This window comes from Peromyscus leucopus, chromosome 17 (assembly GCF_004664715.2).
Source record: "Peromyscus leucopus breed LL Stock chromosome 17, UCI_PerLeu_2.1, whole genome shotgun sequence".
NCBI lineage: Eukaryota > Metazoa > Chordata > Mammalia > Rodentia > Cricetidae > Peromyscus > Peromyscus leucopus.
The window spans coordinates 9,174,536-9,195,237 of record NC_051077.1 but is presented as its reverse complement, the minus strand read 5'-3'; the positions used below and the strand labels follow the sequence as shown (position 1 = coordinate 9,195,237).

The following is a 20,702-nucleotide window of genomic DNA, read 5'->3' as shown; positions in this document are numbered from 1 at the left end:
GGTCTTTGGACACACACCACAGCAATGGATGCCAGCATTCCAAACCCCTCCCTTCTGTTTTCTGGTTGCCAGGAGGTGAGTGACTTTACCTCACCACATGCTCCTTGCCTTGACGTCCTGGCTCATGAAAGACCAGGAGACAGTGGCGCCAACTGACTATGGACTGAATCTCTGAGCCTTGAGCCAAAGTAACATTTCTTCCATCGAAGTTGATTTGTCAAAAGTGTTCTGCCACATTGACAGAAAACTGATAAGTTTAATTTTTACTGTCAAAAGTGAGAGAACTGAGGCAAATAGAGAGTGATGGAGTATTAGTTCAGGCGGCACACTTACAGACAATTATCTTCCCCCATTCAGTTTTTGTATGTGATTTCTTGGCCTGGAAGAAATATTCTCAGTGTTGGGGATGAATGAGCAAGCTTTTCAATACAAGCCTGCCTTTAATACAAGCATCACACAGGGAAACAAAGTCCCGACAAGGGGTGTGATGTCATATGGCTATCCTCCAGCCCCAGACAGGAATTTGTTTATAAGTTGCAACACTATCCTAACCCAGCCCTGCCGTTCCTTGATCCATCAGAAACTTCCTCTTTGGACCAAATCATCATTACAGATCAATCATCAGCTTCCTTTAAGAGCACCTCTAGTGACAGAGTAGGCTAATAATGACAGAGAAAGGCAGGGATGAGGGCAGTAGAAAAGATAGGAAAATTAAGTCCTGTTTTCCACTGTCTCTATTGTATAGTCATGTCACTGGAGCTAATGAGCTATTGTATGTTTCAAAATAGCTACAAAAGGGGATTGAGGCTACTCAGTATAGTAAGACTATGCAATGTGAAGTGATGGATATGCTAATTATCCTGATTTGATCATTGCACACTGTATGCATATATTGAAAAAGTACGCATATTCCACAACAATGCATACTCACTGTGTATGATTTTTAACAATCTCTACTGTGTGCCAATTTAAAACCCTCCCTACCCAGCTCAACACCATGGGTTTTCAAATCATGGTGGGAGTGAAGCAGTGTAGTGTGTGTCTAAACTCTTCATTCTCCAGCCTCAAATCTCTTGGCTTGGAACTCCATAAAAGCCTTTGTTAAAATTGACCTTAAATTATAGGTTTCTACCTATGTGCTTATTTGTTTAACTTCCTGTTAAACAAATAAGGAATTGAGGAACAAATTGTGATTGATGTAGCCTCTTTTCCCTTAGAAAATCCTCATCTCTCAGTCCTTTGCATGGGCTATGTCCTGATCACTGTCAACAGTTTTCTAGGTTAAAAATAAACAACTGGGTTATAAAAGATATATGACATCTCACTCAGCTCCAAGCCACATGGCCTCCCTCAGAACAGGTCCCACCAAGATCAACAGGGAGTTGGTAGGAAGGACTGGAGTCCCACTGTCATGGATTCTCATAATAGAATCCAAAACTCAACTCAACTCCTTACCACTGATATTCACATCATCCCAGAAAGCTGAAAACCACAGACTCAACAGCTATCAAATCCCATGGGGTTGTGCATCACTTGGTGGCCAGAACCAACCTCTCACTGGCTTTGTTCTAGGTGGGCAAAGGGAGACATGTTCCGGTAAAATGTTACCAACTCATTGCTTTCTCGGTGAGAAGAAATAGCACACTTTTTGGACTCCATGCCCATCACATTGGGTGGATGGTGAATTGCTGGCAGTTTTTTAAATAGTAGACGACTTTCACTATTCTGTAGTTTCTTGGAGAAATCTTTGAGACTAGGCCCATATTCTGACCCAGAAAACCTTGGGGACCTTGCATCCAGCAGCTGAGTGTGCCTAGGCCCTGATGAATCTATGAGAAATTAGTTCCCACTGGGGTCTAAGCCTGATGCCACACTCTAAGGTGACCAAGTAAAAGCTGTGAGGAACAGGCAAGTAAGGTCAAGTTGTAACCAGTAAGTCTGTGACCCATGGCAACCTAGGTCCCTCATACCTAAAGAAATAAAGCAGGAAGCTGTTCTTGGTTTTCAGGGTAGGAAGAAATTGTCTGAGGCTCCCCACATTTGCATAAGTGACAATGAGTGTGCTCTCAAAGGGCCACTCCTCAACAAGAGAGGTAAGGTGTTCTTTGTTTCATAACTGTAATTACTGGGGTTCTCATCAGCATAGGAGTCTAACCAGGGGCCAGCACTTGGACCTATATAAGGCACTGAGCCTGACTCCCTCTGTATCTCTGCAACTCACCAAGTGTCAGTCATGAGGATCCATTACCTCCTCTTCATGTTTCTCCTGGTGCTGCTGTCACCTCTTGCAGGTGAGGCAGGGGAGTGGGGTGGTTCCAAAGGGAAATGAGAGACAGAGTCTGTCTGTCTGTCTCTCTGTGTGTATGTCTATCTCTCTGTGTCTGTGTGTTTGTGTCTGTCTGTCTGTCTGTCTCTCTCTCTCTCTCTCTCTCTCTGTGTGTGTGTGTGTGTATGTGTGTGTATGTCTGTTTGTTTCTGTCTGTCTGTCTGTCTGTCTCTCTCTCTCTCTCTCTGTGTCTGTGTGTTTCTGTCTGTCTGTCTGTCTGTCTCTCTCTCTCTCTGTGTGTGTGTGTCTGTGTGTTTCTGTCTGTCTGTCTGTCTGTCTCTCTCTCTCTCTCTCTCTCTCTTTCTGTGTGTGTGTGTGTCCTTCCCTCCCTTTCCTTCCCCATCTCTTTCCCCTCTCTTCCCTATCCTGTCTTCTCTTATTTTTGCCTCATCTGTCTCTGCTCTTTAACCCTCTACTTCTTTCCCAACTTCCCTTTCTCATACCCTCCCTCTTTTTTCCCATTCTTTTCAACTCTCTCCTCTCTTCCTCTCTCCCCATTCTTCCTTTATTACCTTCCTCTTTTTCTTTCTTTCTTCTAAGCACTGCTAACATGAACCAAGGACACTTTCTTTTGACTGGAAGGGGCCTAATGCAGACTTTAAGTTTATCAGCAGCACATGACTTCTGTTTCCAGCTCCTCATGCTGAATTTAAGATTACAGGATGAGTCTCTCATTGGTAACTTAAAAAATAATAACATGAAGAAAGTCTGATTCTTATTTGAAGAAAAAAGTATTTATTGAAAAATCTTTACAGGAAGAAGTAGAGTCTCTGCTTACTCTAGAGAATCTCACAGAATAACCAGCCCAGCCTCTCTTTGGGAACTTTGGGTCCTCCAAAATCCCATGAAATATCCTTAAGCACACACTCTCTACAGGGGTAATGAGACTCACAGCTCAGGAGAAACTGTGGAAAACAGCTTCCCAAACTCTGTCTTTATTGTATTCTGTAGAAAGGTTAATTTTCTTTTAAATTATGTGTACTGTGTGTGGGTATGTGCCAAGGAGTACATTAGCCATCGAATTCATAAAGGGGCATTGGATCTCTCAGAGATGGGGTTATAGGTAGTTGTGGGCTGCCTGATAAGGGCATTAGGAACTGATCTCAGGTCTTTTGCAAGAGCAGTATGCACTCTTAACTCCTGTGCCATATTTCCAGCTCCAATATTGTATTTCATCCTTGACATTAGGCAAACAGAATAAAAGGGATAGACAACTCAAGAGAAGGTGTTAAAACAAGTAAGAGAGAAAATGAGATGGCTGAGACAAGATCTGAAACTGCATTAGACATAAATTACAGAGAGAAAACCTAATTTTATTGATGGGCTCTGGTTACAGGGGAGCATATGGTACCAAGGGATACCCAAGCACTTACTATTTCAGAATTTCAGGTGCATGTGAAGAAGAAAGGAGGAAGGGAGGGAGAAAGGAAGAAAGAATGAGAATTAAGACCTAATTTTAGACATTAGAAACTATTGAAAAAGTTTATTTTTACTGTTGATTTTTGTTTTCAATTCTAAGTTATGTAGGTATCACGTTATCATTAGACAAGTCCTATTCATTGAGCTTCCAGTCAGAGAGTTTGTTAAAAATGGGCAATGGGAGTTAAAATACCTTAGTTAAAAATCGGAAGATTGCTCAGTGAGTACAGCGCTTGCTGTGTAAGCACAAAAATCAGAGTTTGGATCCCCAGTTTCCAAGTAGAAGCAGAGCAAGCTGGTGCACATCTATAACCTTAGCATGGGGGAGGTCCCCAGGGGCACACTGGGCAGCCAGACAAACCTACTCAGTGAGTTCTGGGTTCAGCGAGAGACGCTGTCTCAGAAAACGAGGTAGGGAGTAACTGCTGAACACACCTGATACTGACCTCTGGCTTCTGCATGTGTGTGCACACAGTCCATGCACACATACACTCATATCCCACTGGCTGATTCTGATACTAGAACCAATGGGCTTGTGTGTGGAAATGGAGGCAGGGCTGCTGTGAAATAGCTGGGGACTCACACAGATTCTTTGCTGAGCTCCTTCCTGGTGGCCTGGAGCTTAGTCATTCAGTTATGCAGCAGACCCTTCAACCTCTGGGTCCTAGGAAAGCTAGCACCACCTCACAGCATCGGTGCCAGTCTCTATCAAGAACTGGATTCTGTCCTGAAGAAACAGATATCCCAGCCTTGGGGGGAAAGCCTGCTGCAAGTTATTCAAGAGAATAGCACATGGGTGTGTATTTCTGATGTGATGCTTTGAACTCTAATGTGTGGTTTTTCTTACTCATCTTTCAGCTTTTACTCAAAGAGTCAAGAATCCTATAAGTTGCCTGACCAATGGGGGCATATGCTGGGGTGCATGCTCTAGAGGTTTTCAACAGATCGGCACTTGTGGCCTTCCTAAAGTCAGGTGCTGCAAGAAAAAATGAATAAGAAGACCAAGAACCAGTGAGACAAATGAAATACCAGAATCTGCTCCTCTATGAAGATGTGCAAAACTTAAACCAAATTAAAGTCCTTTCCTTAAATATAAAATCTTGCTTCCTCATGGCTGTGTGAGGTTGCTGTTTGTTTTCTCACAGGTTGAATTATAAAACCTTTGAGTGCTGTGAGATGTTCTGTATGTTAAATGTGTTGCTCTGATTGGTTAATAAATAAAACACTGATTGGCCAGTAGCCAGGCAGGAAGTATAGGCGGGACAAGGAGAGAAGATAATTCGGGGAAGTGGAAGGCTGAGGCAGAGAGACACTGCCAGTCGCTGCCATGAGAAGATGTTAAGATACCAGTAAGCCATGAGCCACATGGCAACTTATGATTAATAGAAATGGGTTAATTTAAGATATAAGAACAGCTAGCTAGAAGCCTGCCACAGCCATACAGTTTATAAGTAATATAAGTCTCTGTGTGTTTATTTGGTTGGGTCTGAGCAGCTGTGGGACTGGCAGGTGAGAGAGACTTGTCCTGACCATGGGCCAGCCAGGAAAACTCTAGCTACAAAGAAAAGGGGAAATATGGTGATATTTTATTTGTACTAAAGTGTGTTTTATTTGTATGTTAATAAATAAAGTTGCTTGGGGGTCAGAGAAAGCCATAGCAGAAGCCAGGTGGTGGTGGCATACATCTTAATCCTGATCACGTGACAGGCAGATCTCTGTGTGTTCAAGGATGCAGCCAGCATGGAGACACACGCCTTTAATCTCAATACCAACCATAGAAGACCTGGAGGTCTGTATAGACAGGTAGTAACGAGGTCATGTGGTTGGGTTTACAACCAATGAGAAGGCAGAACAAAAAGTCAATAGAAGACAGATACACAGGAAATAGGTCTCTTTCTGAGGGGAAGGACGACAGCGGCAGCAAAGGTTAAGAAAAGGTTTTTAGTATCAGCTCTTAGCTACTGCTCTGACCTCTTGGGCTTTTAACTCTGCATTTGGCTCTGTGTTTCTTATTTAATAAGACTTACATCTACACTTGAGGAAATCAATCAGTGAGAAAGCAGGGCTCTCTTATGCTTCCTGGGTTGATGGACATCTGTTCTGGTCCCTGACAAGCTGGGTGATTTCCTGTAACCAGCATTCTTCCTGCCCTGCCTTCTGCATTCCTGTGTGTCCTCCAACCTCTTGCTTCATTCATCCCAACCCAGCAGAAGCCAAAGAAGGCAGCCCCAGCTTCCCTCTGGCTTGTGCCTCTGAGTTAATTGTGCCTTGCGTGGTTGTAGTTAAGACTTTAATACACTCTCTGGCGGTGAGATCTCTAGGATGTGGGTTTGGTCTTATTCCTTTATGTACTGACTACTAAAGGGAAAGATTGCATCATAGGTTATTTTAAATCAAATGGGCAGGAAGGGGCTTTCTTACATGTAGACATAAGATACAAGGAACTTCGGAGGAAAACAAGACCCTACTGAAAGCAACAGAAAAGGAAGACCAGGGTGAAGATGAGAATGAGATTAGAGTTAGTAAGGAAAGAGGTCAGATTCTGTCCTAGGCCAGACCTTCCTGATCATTTTTATTGCAGCGCTTTTGCCCCAAAGGAAAAGTCATGACACACGACAAACAGAATCCACTAACAAGAGTTTTATCAAGACAAAGGGATAGATGTGATCAGGCCTGTGGAAGGACACGTGCAAGAAGGAGACCTGGGGAACATGGTGTCGCCTTATAAAGGCCAGGACGCACTTGCACACACAGGTCCACGTGCAGAGATCACACGGTCATGTCCGTCAATGCTACTATGTGACCGAGTAACCATGGGGCATGGGTCACGCAGGACGTATGACCCGGAAATGACTAGGCAGAGATGACTAAGTGTCCTGCCGGGCATGTATGACCATCGGGCATGGTTGGAATTCCTATCACTTCCCACTGGGGCTCTCACAGTACAATGGGCTCTGTGTCCTGCTTGGGCAAAGCTCTCTATTCCTTTAATTTCACTCTTCAGTTAATGTGCATTTGGTCCCTGTCTGTGCATATAATTCAGCTCCAGAATGATACCCTAGAGTCTCTATACTTCCAGACTGAAAGAAGAAATGAGACCTTGGAGTAAAACTATTTCATCTGGACAGATGCAACTGATACAAGAAGCACTGGCCAAATGATTGAAGTGTAACAAGAGATTATTTACTGAAAATAAATATCATAATGCAGGGTATCCTTAAAATAAAAGTAGGGGCCTGAAGACAAGACATACTCAATTAAATGCCTGCTGTGCAAGCTTGCAGACCTGAATTTGATCTCCAGCATCCATGTAATAAACCAGGAACAGCAGCATATCCGTAATTCTGGTGCTGAGGGGTGGGATGGAGACAGGTGGATCCCCAGAACTCACTGGCCAGCCTGCCAAACCAAATGGATGAGCCCCAGGCTCAATGAAAGATCTGTCTCAAGAAAAAAGAAAATAAACGATGGAGTCACTGAAGAGATGGCTCCTCAGATAAGAACACCTGCTGCTCTAGAGGACCTAGCTGGATTCCCAGCACCTACATGGTTACCCTCCATAACTCTAGTTCCAGGGGACCCAACACCTTTTTTTGGCCTTTGTGGGCACCATACCTACAAATTATTTACAGACATACATACAGGGAAAACACCATACACATAAAATAAATAATAATAATAACTTTTAAAATAAGGTAGAGAGTGACTGAGGAAAACACTTGACCTTTGGCCTTCACACACATGTACACATGCACATATCCATACGAACACAAGCATACACATCACACCCGTAAACACACAAATAAAAGTAAGGAAGTATTTGACTTTTATATAAGGATAATATCTGACCTTGTAATTGCACTGCTAAACCCACACACCTCACTTTGATACTAGACCATTCAAAGCCTGTCTTCAAATAATTATTTTTGATAATTCATATTTTTATCTATAATAAACTTGCCATTTTACTGATATCCAAAGTCACTGTCTTAGGTTGCAGAAATGAGATGATGTTTACTGCAGGAAGTGAAGCCCTCGTTCTTATCTTCTAGAGAATGGCACGGCGACTTGTAAGGTTTTTGCAGCAAATTTTACCTGAGAAAAGACTTTAATGACTATTTTGTGTTTGAAGGCAAGATGCTTGCGTGCATAGGGAAACCTGTAAAAAGCAAGAAAATGTTAAATAGCTTTGCATTTCTAAAAATGAAAGGGCCGTTTGGTTTTCTGATAGAAGCAGAGCTATGGGGTGCACACACACAGAAGCGCACCACAGAGTTTCAGTGACATAAACGAAGGAGATCTCTGTGTTCCTAAAAGAAAGAGAGTGTCTGCCCTGTGAGAAGCTGCCTTGGAGGAGGTTGACCTGTTCAGCGAATTTAGCTTAAGAGCATCAAATTCATTTCCTTAAATGTAATATGGGAAAATACTGGCTCCATAATTGGTCACACAAAGAAACAATGCAGCTTGTTATCCCTGGATAGTAGATGAGTTTTCACTTTCACATGGCTGGTCCCTTTTGTCTTTTCTTGGAACGCTATATACTGTGGAGTAAAGGAGAGAGGACACCAAACAAGTCTGTCCTGCACAAAAGTTTACTTGTTAACTACCACCAGGGGCTGGGAACCATGAGGGATGTGGGGAGGAAGACATTTTCTTCTGTCTTCCTGGATTCCCTTGGTCATAGTCATGGGAATTAGAGTGGCAAGGGACAAAACAGCAGGAAAACATTTTTTTTTTTTTTTTTTTTTTTTTTTTTGCTTTTTCGAGACAGGATTTCTCTGTGTAGCTCTTGCCTCTGCCTCCTGAGTGAGTGCTGGGATTAAAAGTGTGCGCCACCACCGCCCAGCAGGAAAAGGTTTTAAGAGTGCAGGAGTCATCCCCTGAGAGGAAGCCAGTAGAAAACAGACTTAAGCCGCCTCTCAGCAAAGGGCACAGTAGCAGAACAGAAAAGGGAATCACTGCTCTGTCTTTTAGGGGCAGCAAGATGGAAGCAAAACTTAGGGAGCATGCAAATCCTTTTAGTAAATCTGTTGAGCAGATTCTGCTCAGTGCTTTTTCAGGGATGGATGCGTCTAGAGTTAGCCCTGGTGGCTCAGAGTCCAAGATCACTTTTAGGCAGACACAGTTGTTTCCAATTCAAAATAATCCTCACAGGAAAGCTTATGTGCCTGTCATATGTGTGCAAAGTCTTATTCCTACAGGACACAAGAAAGAGACATTCTCTTTAGGGGTATTTTGTAGATGAAGAAATGAAGAGACTCCCAGGGCCCCCAGTGAGGGACAACACTCCTGTCCTCAGCTAGTTTCTTCTCTTCCATACTTTGACCAACAGAGGGCCTCGTGTACTCTCTCCAGAGGTTCACAGGATCCTGCCACATACAGTGGTCTGCTGCTGTAGGATATGGCAGAGCAATAGAGACTTTTCCACAGCGGGATTTGGGGAAGAGAGGAAAGCTATTCAAGGAAAAGGGTAGATGTCTGAGGTGCTGAGGAGACACTGGAGGAGGGAGGGAAATGCACATGGAGACTTTTCAGAAACACTAAAAATTTGCTCACACACATCATTAGGATTTTTAGCTGTGTGTCGGGGAGTGAAGACTGATCCTAGGAGGCTGGAGAACACGGATTCACATTAGGAACAGAACTTACTGAAACAATACCTGGAAACTGCTTAGTTCCAGACAGAGTAAATGATCCAAACACACAGATGTATCTTCACTATTATCATTGTTAGGAGTACCAATAGCCATTGGTTATTTCAAAATCCTTAAAAGTTTGTGTACTCATGTGGCAAATAGATGGGTTAGCCTGTGTTAGCTCCAGATGGATATAGGCAAGGAATTATGTTAAGACTTGGTCCAATTTAACCTCCTTTTAGGCATGAGTATTTTAAGCTAAATCTTACAGAATTGGCCCTGAATAAGGAAGCTCCTCATCAGAATTGACAGGAAACTGTCACTTTGGCATTTGCCTGTTGTACAGAAGGAGAAGCAAACATCTCTCTGTGTCTAAGGCCAGAGTCCTCAGATGGACAAGAGAGAATGTCTGCCAACTGTCCCACAACACAGCTGTCATTTGTGAGTGACTCTGCTCTATTGGATGCAGTAGGATCAGTTCCAGCTTTAGATTCTGATCCCTGTGGTGAGGGAGGCCAGTTAAGTGCTTGGGTTCCTTTTCTTCCTTCCTTCCTTCCTTCCTTCCTTCCTTCCTTCCTTCCTTCCTTCCTTCCTTCCTTTCTTTCTTTCTTTCTCTTTCTCTCTCTCTCTCTCTCTCTCTCTCTCTCTCTCTCTCTCTCTCTCTCTCTTTCTTTTTTTTTTTTTTTGGTTTTTCGAGACAAGACAAGGTTTCTCTGTGTAGTTATGGTGCCTGTCCTGGATCTCGCTCTGTAGATCAGGCAGGCCTCGAACTCACAGAGATCTGCCTGGCTGTGTCTCCTGAGTGCTGGGATTAAAGGCGTGTGCCACTACTGCCTGGCTGCATTTCATTTTTAATGAGTCTCTGCATGGCACATGTGTTTCCACTCTCTTCTGCATGAAAGATGAGTGTTTCCAAATGTTCCCCAAACAGCCCACTATTCCATCAAGAGGTGGCTTGAGGACGCTTCCCTAATAGGCCACTGTAGTTGTCTGTACTGAGAAGGTGGTCTCTGTGTTGCTGAAGAGCCTCTGATGTCATAAAGGATGAGAATCTTCCACATGGCTCTCTAGTTGCCAGAATATAACATGCCCTGTGATGTGAACCTTTAAACATAGTGTGCAAGTCCTGATCACCTTGAAATCACTATGTTTGAGAGCCCATCTGGAGAAACCAGGAGGAATAAAAGAGTGCTGCCCAATGACTCCCCACCCCCTGACTTTCTCAAGCCCTCTCAACTCAGTCATTAGCACAAATGTGAGTCTTGAGAAGACTCTAGGTCCAGCTTCTGTCTGTCAGTCATGAACATCTTTTCCACCAGACACCTAGTCACACTCAGTCTAACCCAAGGGCCATGACAGATTTTTAAAAGAATTAGTTTTGGGGGTAATTTGGTCTTTTGTGAAAGTCTCCAATACCAAGGTTGTACATTGTGGTTCATTGAACAGGGATTTGCCCTTTGGGCTAATTGTAACTGTAAATAAACATTAGCCTGTGTAACCAATGTTTATTGCAGTGGACAGGGCCAACTTAGATGTAAAAGTAATGTTTCTTTAAAAAAAAAACTTTTTTAAAAAAATTAAGGCTGGCATTTCCTGGTATCGTATTAGATCACTTTTTCATTCCTGATGCCTATCAGGCATGTGGTGTTTGTGGAATTCATGAATTCATGGAAGCCATTTTCTATTGATTATCCTGTGTTTTGTTTTGTTTTTTTTTTTCCGTTTTATTTTACTTTCTGAGACAAGGTTTCTTTGCATAGCCCTGGCCATCCTGGAACTCACACTGTAGACCAGACTGGCCTCCATCTCTCTGTCTCTACCTCCCAGGGCTGAGATTAAAGGCATGTGCCACAACTGTCCAGACATTTAGTCTTCTTAAGAAGCACCAATCTAATAGAAGACAGGGCTGGAAGACACCTTACAGACTTGTAGTTAAAGAAAACCAAGGAGAAGAGCTTGGCTCTTTGGCCACAAGGCTTTACCTTGTATATTGTGCTACTGAGTGTATCCACCAAAAAACATGTGACACTACATTACCCCTCAGCTATTATGCATTGCTTTGCTAAGTTTTTTCAGTGAAACTTTGAAACAGTTCACACAAGCCCCACTTCTTTCCCCTTCTTCCCCCACTCAGGTATGACTAGTCAACAGGGTCATAGTGTGTGTTTTATGAAGCCCCTCACTCTGTACATGATTTCCCTGACTCCTAATTATATCATAATGGGCACCTACTCCCAAGTGGCCCTGCCTCAGAGTTCAGGCAGCACATTGCCTGTGGAGGGCAGAGGGAGCCAACTACCTAGGTAAGTTCTGAGGAGATGACTTGTGGTAAAGAGGAGGTGAGGAGCAGGTAACTGCTTTTCACTTCTACAAGTGAAAAGGGAGAGAGGGAAGTGTGGAAAAGTTTCACCACATGCTTTCGTTTCCTCATTTGCTATCATCTGAATGCTTGTGTGTCTGCTCAAAATGTGTATAATGAAATACAATCTCCAGTGAAGCAGTATTAGGAAGTGAGTCTTTGGGGACTTGATTAGACCATGAGGGTAGCCCTCATGAGTAGAATTAGTTCCCTTATAAATGTGGAAGGCTGAGGAGGAGGTGGTCAGGGAGGAAGTAAATGTTCTCCCACAGAGACACTGAAGAGCAGGGTAATGAATTCTCTCCAGATCTCTCAAAACCCAGTAGGAGACACGAGTCAGTATGTGAAGGGAGTCATTTATCAACACCCCAGTCTTACTCTAAAAACACTGTGCTGAAGGAGAGCTAAGAGGGAAAAAAACCAAATGTATTTTTACAGTCAGTAATAGACAGCAGAAAAACCTTTTTAAAGGTCTCCTTTGAGATAAGGAATCCTTGCATCAGCACAGTTTTGGTGGGATGCACTATGAATAATGTGTACAATTAAAAGTGCAGTTATTTGACTTTCCTGTAAATTTGGAGATAAATTCTCAACTCTAGAGATGACTTCCAAGGGGAACCCAGGGGCTCACGACTGACATTCTCTCATCTCATCTTTCCTTTATTCTTAGGCTGAGAAGGGAAATAGGCAAATAAGTTGGAAAGATAAGCCATCACCATTAACAATCACCATGTCCTAGAAAACCATTGTGGTCCATTACTGTTTGGGGTTATTTTCAGGAGTTGGGGATGGGCAGGAAAGAGAAGGACCCTGAAGCGCAGGAATATGCTTACAAAATGGCAGGTTTCCCTAGGGATGAGGCAGCAATATCTTCTATTTCCCAGCCTTTTTCTGGCCCCACAGCAACTATCAGTAATAAAACATTGAAATCTAGAATGTCCTTCTCTTTAGACAATTACACATTCGGTAACCTTGTTTTAGCATCTCAACCTACCACACTCTACCCTGCCATGGCCTTTCCCTCTGATAGAAAGGATAACTAAAATTTTCATAACAACTCATTCTCTGATCTTATACTCTCTAGTTCTTAGGCATGTACATTTGTACATGTACAAAACACAAACACACACTCAGTCTTCCTGTATCTATATCCTTCATTCTTCAAATATTAGCAAGAAAAAAATTGTTCAAAGAGTAATTTTTGAAATTGATTAGGCTCAGTATGCATTCTTTCTTGAAGAAAGTACCTATGTTACATGAATGCTGTATGAGCTAAGTGTTACATTTAAGACTCTGAAATATAAAGTTATTTAAGAAAATTCTCTTATTGGAGCGATGGGTAATGTTCAATACCATTTTATTTAATGATAAAGCTGTTATGTTATGACAATATTTAGAAGTGAAATCCAGTGGGGAATTGTGTTTACAATTTGAATTCATTTCTAAGATCTTTATGCCACATATCCAGTTTCCCACCTGACATTTCACTTATGGACTGGAAGAGAGACAGACTGTCTTTATTTAGTTTTAAATTTCTTTCTCCCCCGTTTTCTGAGACCACTTAGCTTTCCTCTGAGGAAACACATGCTCAGAGGTTGCTTAATCCCTTTGCAGTTTATTCTGAAATTCCTAGCCATGATCTCAGGCAAAGCTAAACACTCTTTATGAAGATGTGTAACTCCACCACCAACTTGCCCTGAGTCTCCATTCCTGGGATGTAGAGAAGGAAGGAAGTTGGCTATATAATCATCACCACTGAGTTGCTGAGTGCTCCTAGAGTCCATTTTCCCACACAGACACTCAACTGTGTGGCAAGAACAGAGGAAGAACCAAAGCATTAAAAGGTCGAATTATTTACAGAATATCACTCAATGATCAGCAAAGCAGTCTTTGAACCCAGGCTTATCTAGCCACATAGCTCTTTTAACTAGTAGATAAGATTCCTTTTTCCCTATCCCCTAAAGATCCAGCCTCCTTCAGAGGTGGAGCAATTGATTTGATGGCTATATCTCAAGCAGCACCTTGATTCTTCTTGATTCTTTTGTTTGTTTGTTTTTTGTTTTTTGTTTTTTTTTGTTTTTTTGTTTTTTTTTTCGAGACAGGGTTTCTCTGTGTAGCTTTGCGCCTTTCCTGGAGCTCACTTGGTAGCTCAGGCCGGCCTCGAACACACAGAGATCCGCCTGGCTCTGCCTCCCGAGTGCTGGGATTAAAAGAGTGTGCCACCAACGCCTGGCTCTACCCTTGATTCTTAAACAGGGATATCACTTAGCAGTGTAGGGTAACCACTAGCAAGTGAGTAGGGAGATTTGGGTCTCTGAATTCCTTCCCTTGTTCTTAACCTCTCTTCTTCACTCTGTTGTTTCATTTACTTCTTAATGTCTTTTGATCCTTCAAGATGCTACAACAAACTGCAACAGACACAGACACAGACACAGACACACACACACACACACACACACACACTTCATTTCTCATAGCCATGGAGGTTGAGAACCCCTGCTGAAGGTGTCAGGAGATCTGTGTAAGGACATGGATCTCTCTGAGAGCACAGATGCCAACCTTTTGACTCTCACAAATCCTGCTCCTTAGGATTGGCATTTCAAGACAGAGCTTGTCAGGGGACACAAACATGAAGACTATAACACTTTTTTACTTCCCTTCTGCTTCCTTCCCATCTGCTCATACATTTTTTTAGCCGTGTATTGATGGCTTTGATGCAGCATCAGTATTAAGGCATCTTCTGGCACTGCATGCCTTACCAGCTGTGGCTATACAAGAGCTGGCCATGGAAAGAGCTGAACCTGCACAGGAGCAGCCCTTCTCCACTGGTTAGCACAAACTATTGAAACTGAATAAGCAAAGAAGGGAGTTTCCATTTACAAAATCTCTTCTAGTTTTTAGCTTCTTGGGTCAGGGGTGGGAGTGTATCCCTATTTTCCCAGCACCTGAGAGAGAGAGGCAAGCGAATCACTGCAAATTCAAGGCCAGTCTGATCTACACAGCAAGTTTGAGGTCAGCCAGTGTGCTACATAGAAAGATCCTGTCTCAACAAACAAACTAAAACAAAAACTAAACATAAGTCCTTCAAATCACAAGTAGAAACGAAACCCACTGGAAAATCCTGACTTACTGTAGATCTCATGTAGGGATTTTTTGTTTTGTTTTGGGGTATTTTTGCTTTCTTTTTTTTTTCTTTTCTTTTTTCTTTTCTTTTTCTTTCTTTGTTTCTTTCTCCTTTTTTTTGAGACGGGTTTTCAACATGTAGCTCATGCTGTCTTATAACTTACTGTGTAACCCAGACTGGCTTCAACTCACAAGTCTCCCACCCTTTACTTCCTAAGTATTGGAATTATGAATGTGAACTGGCCTGCTCAGCTAAATGCTCCTCTTTTTGACAGAAGGAAGCTTGGGTTTGTAACCATGAGTTCATGGGTAAGACATCCCCAAATCACACTCAGGTCGTATTTGAACATCTGCACTAAGAATATAAGTGTTTCTTCTAGCTGAATCATTCCAATTTCCCAGATCATTGATGTGCACTGAAGAAAGAGTCTCTGCCCTCAGACACTGCCTCCTTTCATGCCAAGAACTTGCTTTTCACCATGAAGCTGCTGTTTCTTCTCTTTCTCCTTCTTATATGTTTTACTCAGGTAGGATCAGGTAAGCTGTGAACTCACCTGGATGGGTGAGATGGTCGATGACTTTGGAGCCCGGCATAAACTAAAAAAATTCATAGTTCAGTCATTAAATGAAATATATGCTAGTGGTATATGATACGGCTATCAGAAGCATAATGTATCTGGTCATTGGTGCTGTCAACTAGACAGAATCAGCATCGTGTAGATGGAGGGCCTCTTGGTATGTCTGTGGAGGGTTTGTCTTGATTACTTTAACTGATATGGGAAGACCCATGTGCTTCCTGGGCAATGGATCCTGGACTATCTCTGAGTGGAGGATGTCAGCTGAGCACTAACATGCAGGCATTTATGCCCTCTGCTTCGTGACCTTGATACAACACGGCCAACTCCCTGAAGTTCCTGTCAACATGACTTCACTGTGAGCTAAAGTGAAGGCTGTCTCCCTTAAGTTGCTTTTGTTATAGTGATAGGGAAGAGACTAAGACAGTGTGTAGAAATGTTTCACTTTACACACACTTGAGAAGCTTAAATAAATTTTTTTTAAAAAAAGACTTCCCTGAGGTCTTCAACTGGTAATAACAAATAATTGTGACAGACAACAGTTTTAGTGTGCCTTTCAGCCTACAAATCACTTCCACGTGAATGAAAACAGCACCAACACAAATACTAACAATGGCAAATGATCATGACAACTTTCTCTTCCCAAATATCATTTTTTATCAAATTATATCATTGAATATCAAATTCAAATATTGATTATTATTTTATTTTGAATTTTTTAAACTTTATTATTTTAAAAAGCCTTGCAAATAAATGAAAACATCACACATCAATATTAATGAGACCCAAGATCAAGACTACTCAGTGGGCTTGCTACAGTTAGACTAGGCATTCAGAACAGAAGCTGTGGGGCTTCAGATTCAATCTTACACTTTCAGTATTGGATATATTTCATGCACTTAGTCATTACCGAAACCAAAGAACACATGACATGCCAATTATATCCTTTTTCATGTCTCTGTCTACACCTGCATTCAGTCCTTTCTCATCCCATTATACTCCATCTTGTTTGTGTATTCATGTTCTACCACATCCACATGTACACTTCTTTACACACACACACACACACACACACACACATACACACTCTGCATAAGGGAGAGATCGTATGTATTTTTTTCTTTTTAAGATTGTGTCTCGATTAACATTATATATTCTAAGTTGATCCATTTTCCTGAAAATTTTTAGATTTCATTTTATTACTTTTAAATATTATGTCCACGGAGGAGGCATTAGATTTGCCTAACCTAGAATTACAGGTGATTGTATACAGCTTGATCTGGATGCTGGGAATCAAACTTGTATGCTCTGAAGAATGGTTAGTGTTTTTAACTGCCAAGCCATCTTTCTAGCCCCTAAATACCTAATTTTTTTAGACAAATTTTTCAGATATTATGAGCTCTGGCTGGCCAGGAACTTACTATGTGGACCACACTGGCCTCAAACTCAAATCTCTCTGCCTCCTGAGTGCTAGGATTGAAGATGTACACCACCATGCCACAACACAGGTTTCCAACATGAGGCAGCTACTCTATTTTTTGCAGTGATAGTTATAGAGTGGGTATTTTATAGCTGTCATGTAGATATGACATAACTTGCTTCAAGCCAGAGACTATACATGGTGAAATTCACAAGTAAAAATAGGTCAATTCTGAAGATAATACTATTAAATACCCAACAATCTTAGATAATGTAAATTTATTTATCATGCTATAAATAACAAAGATTGATTTTTGGTGTGAATATGACCCATGCAATGTTTGAGGTGTGTTTATTCTAAAAGCATAATTCTTACCTACCTGAAAATTCAGATTTAATGAAGTGGTCTCATTTTTACCTGGTGATCTTGTGTGGAGAAAACTATGTCCCCAGTCTTGACATCTTAAAAGAACAAAGGGATTCATTCCTCACGGAGGTGCAAATCCACTCAGGCCACTCTGTGCTCTGTTCACTGCAATCCAAGCTCACAAAACAGCCACCGCCACAGGTGTTGCTACCATTGCAAAAGGGAAGCACATCCAAGGAGTTTCACGCTAGTAGTTAGGAACTGGCACTTGCTCGCCTCATAGCTATATGTACTTAGGCAAAAGATAAGACCATCATATTTTTGTGCTGAGACAACAGAGAGCCAGACCATTTTTTGAACACCCTAATAGAAGAGAGAGGCAGAAGGGGATATGGACAGATGATTGATAGCCTATAGATGATAACTGGATGATGGGTATATTCACTGATGATAGATATGCTTGTGGAAGTGACTGTGATAGTAGCGTATATCTGCATCAGCATGTTTATTTTTGTTTCCTTTCTATAGTGGCAATATAGCTAGATTTAGAACTAAAGTCTCATTCCCAGCTGCTGTGCTCTCCATCAGAACACAGCACCTCAAAAAGACACAGGCTTTGATAGAAACAATGCTCAGCATTTACTCATGGCTGTTTTTCGTTCTTTGGCTTTCTTGGTTTGGGGACAGAATTCAGGTTCTCTCTACTCTCTAACTCTATGGCTTCAGGTCTTCCTAGCCTAACTCACTGTGACATAGGACAGTTGACACTGGTTATGTGCCATGGCGTGTCATGTATGAAATCACGCACACCACACCAAACACAGGAGGTACACACTCAACCCCAGCAGCACACCTCTTCGGTCATTCACTAGCTGTGTACAGCCTGATATTGGTTGCACACTAGTCAAGTTTTGCACTGTCTAGGAGGAAGGCACTTTAGGAAGGCTTTATAAAGGACATGTGCAAGAAAGTGAATTACACTCAGATTCTTGAGACACCGTCATGGGAGGTATTTTCTCTGATCCAAGCATCTTCACATGAAAATGAAACTTAAGTTACAGGCATCAAGGGTTTTCTGATGGAGCAGGAAAAAAATAACAATCAAAAAAAAAAAAAAAAAAAGGCTCTGGTGGCTACATGGCCTCAGCAACCACAAGTCACCTCCGTCTTTATCATAAAGCAACCACAGAGAGTGAGTGAGTAAGCATGGGTAAGCTGTCTTGTTCAACAACACTGAAATGTGGACTTCATATATTATCAAATGAGCTCCCTCATCTAATTTTCTTTGTAATTGTCTGCCAATGAGAAAATGGTCACACCCAAGCCATCAGAAAGTTAGTGTGGGTCTTGTGGGCTGGTTTGCGCACCCTTGCTAGGCAGAATAAATTACAGCATCTTTGTTTTGATGAAGCTTTGTTTCTTCACCAATTCTTTACCTTTTCCTTACAGGGCGCAGAGGAAATTTGAAATTTCATCAGTGTGAGGAAATGGGTGGCATGTGCAAGTATCAAAAAACCCATGGATGTTCCATCCTGCCTGCACAATGCAAAAGTCGCTACAAACATTGCTGTAGGGTTTAATGGCCGCTCACTGACGTGAGATTCAGCATGAGAGTAGGCACCTGCTCTGATTTCTGAGTAATAAAGACATCATAATGCACATGAACTCTTCCCAAGATGTAAATTTTAGATGTAATGCCAGTGTGCTTTAAAAGGGAGAATGTGGTGGTAGTGGGTTTGTGGTCCAGTGTTTCCAGGTTCTTTGCCTCTTATTCAAGAAATTAAAGACTCACCCAGATTTGCAAACATAGCAAGGAAATTTTGCTGAAAGTTTGGGGCTAAAAGCAAAGGAAGTTGATAACTGAAATTCCCACTTCCTGCCTGCCTTTCTCATCTCAGTGAAGGTAAGTACTTAATTTGAGGAAAGCCTAAACCAGAAAATCTGTGGAATTGAAACATAAGGCTGAGCAAACTTGTCAATGAGACTCAAAGTTGTAACAATTGAATGTGGTGATTTCAAAGGGGATAGCCCCTGTTGGCTCATAGTTTGAATGCTTGGTCCCCAGTTAGTGGAACTGTTTGGAAAGGATTAGGGGTGTGCCCTTGTTAGGAGTGTCTCACGGGGAAGGGCTTCAAGGTTACAAAGGACCACAAGGCCCAGTCTCATCCTGTCTTCCACCCAGCCCATAATTTGTGAATCTTGCACTCCAGAGCAACACATGCTTTCCTGCTGCCTCGCTCCCATCATGATGATCATGGACAAACCCTCCGAAACCATAAAGAACCCCCCAGTCCAGTGCTTTCTTCTATAAGTTGCCTTGGTTGTGGTGTTTTCACAGCAATGGAGCAGTGGCTAAGAATGATTAAATGAACGCTGTAAAGTTGAGATGGAGTCAGCAGTGACCATCTCCATGATCCTTTAGGAAACTGCAGAGCTGCCTCTGAGAAACTAACCTCATCCCTTCCCCTGAAGAGGTATCTCGTTAAACAGGAAGTCACTGATACATTAAAGTAGGCAGAGGTTTCAGAATATGTCAAGTGCCCCCAAACATTAGAGAATAAATCTAAAGACACAGTCAGTAATGAGTGACCTGATTTATTTTGTCACTCTGTGTGTATGTGTGTGTGTGTGTGTGTGTGTGTGTGTGTGTGTGTGTGTGTGTGTGTCTCAGAGGCTGCTTGAGGCATCTTCCTCTAGCAATCTCCATTTCAGCTAAACTGACTGGCTGGTGAGCCCTGGAGAACCCACCCCTCTGACTTTCCTAGTGGTGAGGTTACAAGAACTGGTCACTACATCCAGCTTTTACTGGGCTCCAGTGATTCAGACTCAAGGCTTCACAATTGTACAACAGGAATATCTATTCCATGGAGCCATCTCCCCCGTAGTAAAAATTATTTTCTATAACTCAGAGCTATGCTCTGCCTGGTGACCTAAGGAGATTCAGAAACTTGCACTTTACCAGGGTATTAAGAACTCATCAACAATTATGAGCAGGGCTCGTGAACAGCTCTGGAGTGCCCACTCTTCATAATCTAGGGACAGTGAGAAAACATTCCACCCTCTAAAAGCCCACTGATGCCACAAAGAAGATGGAGTAGCAGAGGCCAAATGCAGCACTCAGTGATCTAGATTCAAGTTGGGCATGGCTAGAGTAGGAGACATGAAAATTGAATATATAACCAAGATGTTTTTAATCTCATGGATCTACGGCAATCTTGTGATGCTGTCAAAATCGATATTGGAGGGCTGTTTATCAGGATGGCTACAAGCAAAGTCCCCACAGGTTGCATCTATATCCCCTAGCTGGTTTTCATCACCTTTTTTAGTTTGTTCCACACCTGGAATGTGTGCTCTCATCTCCAATGCACTGCAGTGCCTTTTCCATGTCTAACCTGGGTCCACCTTGAGTGTTGGTGTTCAAGAGGACAACAATCTCTCTTCCTACCCAGTATTCTCCGCTACCATTGTGTTCTCACAG

The 20,702-nt window shown here is 42.2% G+C and overlaps 2 protein-coding genes across 3 annotated transcripts; both read left to right on the top strand.

The window, feature by feature from the left end:
• Positions 1–2,150: 2,150 nt before the first annotated feature.
• LOC114701859 (beta-defensin 4-like) lies at positions 2,151–4,979 on the top strand. The gene is made up of 2 exons (XM_028882053.2): positions 2,151–2,291; positions 4,604–4,979. Exons 1-2 carry the CDS (start codon positions 2,234–2,236, stop codon positions 4,735–4,737), a joined length of 192 nt encoding a protein of 63 aa, XP_028737886.1. The 5' UTR covers positions 2,151–2,233; the 3' UTR covers positions 4,738–4,979.
• A 6,621-nt stretch (positions 4,980–11,600) lies between these two features.
• LOC114701861 (beta-defensin 33-like) lies at positions 11,601–18,889 on the top strand. Of its 2 annotated transcripts, none has more exons than XM_037211621.1 (3): positions 11,601–11,684; positions 15,266–15,400; positions 18,674–18,889. In XM_037211621.1, exons 2-3 carry the CDS (start codon positions 15,343–15,345, stop codon positions 18,802–18,804), a joined length of 189 nt encoding a protein of 62 aa, XP_037067516.1. In that variant the 5' UTR covers positions 11,601–11,684; positions 15,266–15,342; the 3' UTR covers positions 18,805–18,889. The 2 variants fall into 2 exon arrangements, with proteins under 2 accessions (XP_037067516.1, XP_037067515.1); XM_037211620.1 differs by having other exon boundaries at positions 11,609–11,684; positions 15,244–15,400.
• The last annotated feature ends 1,813 nt before the right edge of the window (positions 18,890–20,702 follow it).

Excerpts from the sequence above, each read along its gene's own strand:
- LOC114701859 (XM_028882053.2), top strand. The coding sequence starts at position 2,234 with ATGAGGATCCATTACCTCCTCTTCATGTTTCTCCTGGTGCTGCTGTCA. Across the intron at positions 2,292-4,603 it reads GCTGCTGTCACCTCTTGCAG|CTTTTACTCAAAGAGTCAAG; the intron begins GTGAGGCAGGGG and ends CTCATCTTTCAG.
- LOC114701861 (XM_037211621.1), top strand. The coding sequence starts at position 15,343 with ATGAAGCTGCTGTTTCTTCTCTTTCTCCTTCTTATATGTTTTACTCAG. Across the intron at positions 15,401-18,673 it reads TTTTACTCAGGTAGGATCAG|GGCGCAGAGGAAATTTGAAA; the intron begins GTAAGCTGTGAA and ends TTTTCCTTACAG.